This window comes from Helianthus annuus, chromosome 9 (assembly GCF_002127325.2).
Source record: "Helianthus annuus cultivar XRQ/B chromosome 9, HanXRQr2.0-SUNRISE, whole genome shotgun sequence".
Taxonomy (NCBI): domain Eukaryota; kingdom Viridiplantae; phylum Streptophyta; class Magnoliopsida; order Asterales; family Asteraceae; genus Helianthus; species Helianthus annuus.
In genome coordinates this window covers 167,187,031-167,191,862 of record NC_035441.2, presented here as the reverse complement: position 1 = coordinate 167,191,862, position 4,832 = coordinate 167,187,031, and the positions used below count along the sequence as shown (strand labels likewise).

Here is a 4,832-nt window from a genome sequence, read left to right as displayed (position 1 = left end):
TAGTTATAAAAAATTATTATAACAAATAAATAATATTAAAAGTTAAGTAATTTGTTACTTTCAATATGATATAGCCCAGTTGGTTAGAAGGTTTTCTACTAAGTGGTTTTCTTTTAGGGATGTCTCAGGTTTAATTCCTACTAAGTATAAATTATGTAAATATAGGAGAGCACCTGGATGGATTTGAACTTGGGGTGAGTGGTTTAAACCGCATATGTTAACCCTTTGGATTAAATTGGAATTTCAGTTGACCCTTTGGAATACATTGGAAATTCAGTTGACCCAAAAAAAAAGTAATTTGTTACCTTAAAATCAATTAATAGAATAAGATTGACACTTTGTTTTATTTAGTAACATGCTGATATAACAAATTTTACCCATAAAGATGTTAGAATCTTGTTTTATTAAAGGAAAAGAAAAATTGGAAATGTTTGGTGTGCAAGCTATGTTTGATACATGGAATCATCTTCACTTTAGCTTTTCAATTGAACATATCCCCATTCCAATAAAAAGAGGTTAAAGCCTAAAGGGGCATTCGTTATCTTATTTAAATTTTATACATTTAAATTTATCAGATAATAACTAGTTTGTTATATAAATTACAGCAAGTATGAAAAGAAAACAGCTTTGATCACGATCGGTTGCAAACATGATTTTGCGAAAGTAAAAATAATCACTAGTAGAAACTCGCTCTTTGACAACCTATTACCGTAAAATTTTTATAAAAAAAACTAATTAACAAAGTACAAACATGTTTAAAAGGGAAATTAACCATAAACATAAGGATGTTGTAAAAGAAGTTTTAAATAACAAAATTGTTTCTCCATAGTAAGTTCTCCCTAAGACACAAAAACAGAAAAAAAAAAAAAAAAAAAAAAAAAAAAAAAAAAAAACATATAAAGTGAGAAAATTCATAAAGCTAAATAATTAAACTAAAACCCATAAAACAAAATAAAATGTTTTTTAGTAATTTAATTATTTTTACTATTTAGTAGTGATCAGAGTTTGGTGTCTAGTCTCTATACCATCACTTAAGGGTGAAGGTAAAACTCAAACTACTACAAAGCACTAGGCATAGTAGAAGCACATTCCAAAAACACCCACTCACACAACATGTTGCTATCGATTTGGCATCGTATGGTTTTCAAAGGATCGTATGAAGAATTAAAGGATAATCTTTTCTAAATTCTCTAAAACTATCTTTACTTTACTTTATCTTCAACCTAAAGGATGAAGAAACAAACCCTTCTATTTTTAATACTAAATATGGTATAAATTCGTACTTGTTATGTAAACCATATCTCAACTCCATTTTTTTTTCTCTCTCAGTCATGATCATGAGCTTGTTTCATCATCAAGAACCATCAAACCACTCCAAGAAATACAGATTCCTCAAGGATGCTCTTGCAACCTGCCATACTTTCTGCAGAAAGATTTCTTCTCAAAGCCTAGAGCAACAAGATGATCATGGTGACGATGATGATGTTGATTACGATGACGAACAAGAAGTAATCTATCTATCCATGTTCGGATAATGTTTACTATTTCATTTCCGGCTTGCTTAAGTTATATGTTTGGAGGTCACACTTTTAATACAAAAAAAAAAATTACTCAATATAGGTTGATATTTTTTTTAAATAAGTCAAAATTGTTTAAGAAACCAAGAAACTCACCAATCTTTTTTCGCATACAATATTTAAATTTGATTTTAAGATATAGACTAATATTGTTCCATATGATGTTTTGAAAACGTGTATATATTGTTTATAGTCAACCCGATTCATGAAACACTTCTTTCAACACACACCTGATTTGTCACCTATAATTAAGATGTTCATGGACCGATTCTGCTGGTTCGATGAAAATTCTGAGCCAAACCATAAAATGGCAAACCAAACTGGTTGGGTCGGCCAATGGAGTCGTGGCCAACCAAAATGGTTTGCTTTGGGCGTTTGAAACCTTTAAAAAGAAATTCGTTACTTGGTATTAAAAAAAATTAAAATGATAAAAGATAGTAAAACAAGTTACCAACCGGTTTGGTTTACACGGATGGTTCCAAGTTCCAAGCTATGTTGAACCCGTCAATTTGCTTCGTTTTAGACGGTTCAGTTTGGTTTCAACAATTTATGAACACCCAAGCCTACTTATAATCATGTTTACACCGGTCTGCTTCTTTTCTTCAGATTTTTGTTTCAGCAGTTCTAAGCAAATACAAGGAGTCAAAATCAAAGAGGAAGGTTGGGCTAACAGTCGATAGTTTCATATGGGAGTTCGAGTTTGAGCTTGGTCTCGGTTTCTCTCCAACCGAACCACCTCCCAAAAGAAAGGAAATACAACATGCATATGCAAGTAATGTAGAAGACCACAGGGATGATGAATTCTACTCTCCTTGCAGCCATCTTTCTCGGTGCTCAAGTGCAACAACTGCAGAAGCATTCATGTCTGTAAAAACAAATCTTTCTCGATGCTCGAGCATGAGTCGTTTCGAGTTCCCAGTGTTTAGGAGAAGACAGCGGTCGATGTTTCTGGAACTTTGTCATTGTGAGGGGTGGCCTTTTGGTCTGTGCAGGAAGGCTCTTCTTGTTCCACCTCTTCCTAAATCACCATCTGAATCTTGGAAGTGGCGTAAATCCACCAGACTTGTTAAGATTCCTTGATTCCTAGTAATATTATCAGGGTTTTTTTTTTTAATTGAGAATAAAGCTGATGATGGTCGAATGTTATTCAATGATAGCATAGATCATAAACTTGCATATATCATGTATGTAGTTTCGAATCTAAGATTTTTTGAGACAGTTATTGATTTTCGAATGACTTAATTTTGTGCATTTGAGTGGTTTCAACTTGGTTTTTAAGACTTTATTATATGTAAATCAATTTAGTAGATCGGTTTCATGAGTTTCGATTAAGAGTTCTGTTCTCGGTATGTGTGAGCTGTTGGGTTGTTGAGGATTTGACTAGAAAGTGTCAAAGCAACAGATAACTCAGATGACAAGATAACTCGTCTCAGAAGCAACTAATAACCCACATGACCAGGTAACTCGTCTGGGTTATGCCTTAGCTACAACTGATAACCCAGATGCCCAGATAACTTGTCTGGGTTGTGGCAACTGGTAACCCAGATGTCGGTTGCGAAGTTTTTGTCTAGAGATGAGGTTTGTTTGTTACTATAGCTTAAAGTCAACAACCCTAATTGTGGCAACTCATTCATGTACTGTAACTTTTGAGCACCTAATACTAAGAAGAACTAGTTGTGGAGAGTGGATGTAGGTCAGATTAGACCGAACCACTATAAATATTGTGTTCTTGTTCTTGTGATTTAGAGTGTGTGAGTGTGTGTGCTTGCTGCAGATTGTTCTAGTGTTCGTGTGATTCGTGTTCCGAGCCTAACAACTGGTATCAGAGCTCAGGCTATTGATCGATTCACACGAACTAGGTAAGAGGTGAAGAAGAACAACACTTACCTGTTGAAGAAGAAGCCGTGGTCTCGGGTTTCAGTCGCAGACATCGCGATTAGGGTTTCTGAACCAGCCGGCGCTAGCACAGCCATCAGTCTCTAACTCCGATTAGGGCTCTGATTTGAAGACATCTTCTGCAGAAATCGCGACTAGGGTTTGTCAACCCAGTAGCCGCCGCCGCTGCCACTCATCTTCCAGTCGCCGCTAACACAGCCGCCGCCTAGGTTGTGGAGCAGGGTGCGTCTAGGAGGAAGAAGAGAGCAGAGTTTTCTTTTGTTTTGTTCTGTGTTTTCTTTTGTGTTTGTTCTGTTCTGTGGGGAAGAAGAAGAAGAAGAAGCAAAGTACGTGCTCTATTTCTTTTTGGTGGAGAATTGAAGTTTCTCAATTTGACCAAGGAGGCCCCTCAACTTTAAACAAAGAAGAAAATTTAACCAGCAGGTGTTTGGTCCGTTTGTTTGAAGATCAAAGAAACTTGAATCAGGTGTTTTCTGTTTCTATTTGTTTCAGTGTTGATTACAGCTTATTTCGATTTCAGTTTCGTTTAGTCGTGTTTGTGTTATCATGGCAGAAGACGGGAAGGTGCAAATCAAAAAGTTTGTCGGGAAGAAGTTTGGTTGGTGGAAGATGCAGATTGAAGCATTACTTTGTCAGAAAAAACTTAGATGTAGTGCTCGAGGATGAAAGGCCAGAAAAAATGTCACAGGCAGATTGGGATATGATGGATAAGAAAGCCAGAGCAGTGATAACGCTTTCTCTATCGGAGAATGTTGCATTCAACATCCAGAAGGAGACCTCAGCTAGAGGAATGATGGCAGCATTATCGAATATGTATGAGAAGCCCTCTGCAGCGAACAAGGTTTATCTTATTCGAGAGCTTGTGAAGACAAGGATGAGGGAAGGTGATTCAGTTACAGTGCACATCAATAGCTTAAACGCGATATTGTCTCGGTTGGTGTCTGTGAACATCAAGTTTGATGATGAGGTTCAAGCCCTATTGTTATTATCCTCATTACCCGATAGTTGGTCTGGAACTGTAACTGCTGTTACGAGCTCTTCAGATACGAGCAAGTTTACGTTTGTGAAGATGCGGGATCTTATTCTGGGAGAAGATGTCAGAAGAAGAACTTCAGGTGCATCATCAGGTGATTTAATGCATGTTGGCAGAGGTAGGAAGAATAACAGAAGTAGTGGCAGTAAGAACAGAAAGAGGAGTCAGTCCAGGGCTCGAAATGATGTGACCTGTTGGAACTGTAAAGAGGTTGGACATTTCAGGAATCAATGTCCAAACGACAAGAAAGAAGTTAACGCCATAGTAGACCACTCAGATGATGAAGTTTTGATCTGTAATGTGGAGAGCAGTGTGGATTCCTGGGT

The 4,832-nt window shown here is 36.7% G+C and overlaps 1 protein-coding gene across 1 annotated transcript; it reads left to right on the top strand.

Annotated features, from left to right (window-relative positions):
* Positions 1-1,079: 1,079 nt before the first annotated feature.
* LOC110879456 lies at positions 1,080-2,828 on the top strand. The gene is made up of 2 exons (XM_022127917.2): positions 1,080-1,508; positions 2,184-2,828. The coding sequence occupies exons 1-2, from the start codon at positions 1,332-1,334 to the stop codon at positions 2,655-2,657; spliced, it is 651 nt and encodes a 216-aa protein (XP_021983609.1). The 5' UTR covers positions 1,080-1,331; the 3' UTR covers positions 2,658-2,828.
* Positions 2,829-4,832: the final 2,004 nt, after the last annotated feature.

Coding starts and splice junctions, on each gene's coding strand:
- LOC110879456 (XM_022127917.2), top strand. CDS start 1,332: ATGATCATGAGCTTGTTTCATCATCAAGAACCATCAAACCACTCCAAG. Junction 1,509..2,183: donor ATTACGATGACGAACAAGAA/GTAATCTATCTA, acceptor TCTTTTCTTCAG/ATTTTTGTTTCAGCAGTTCT.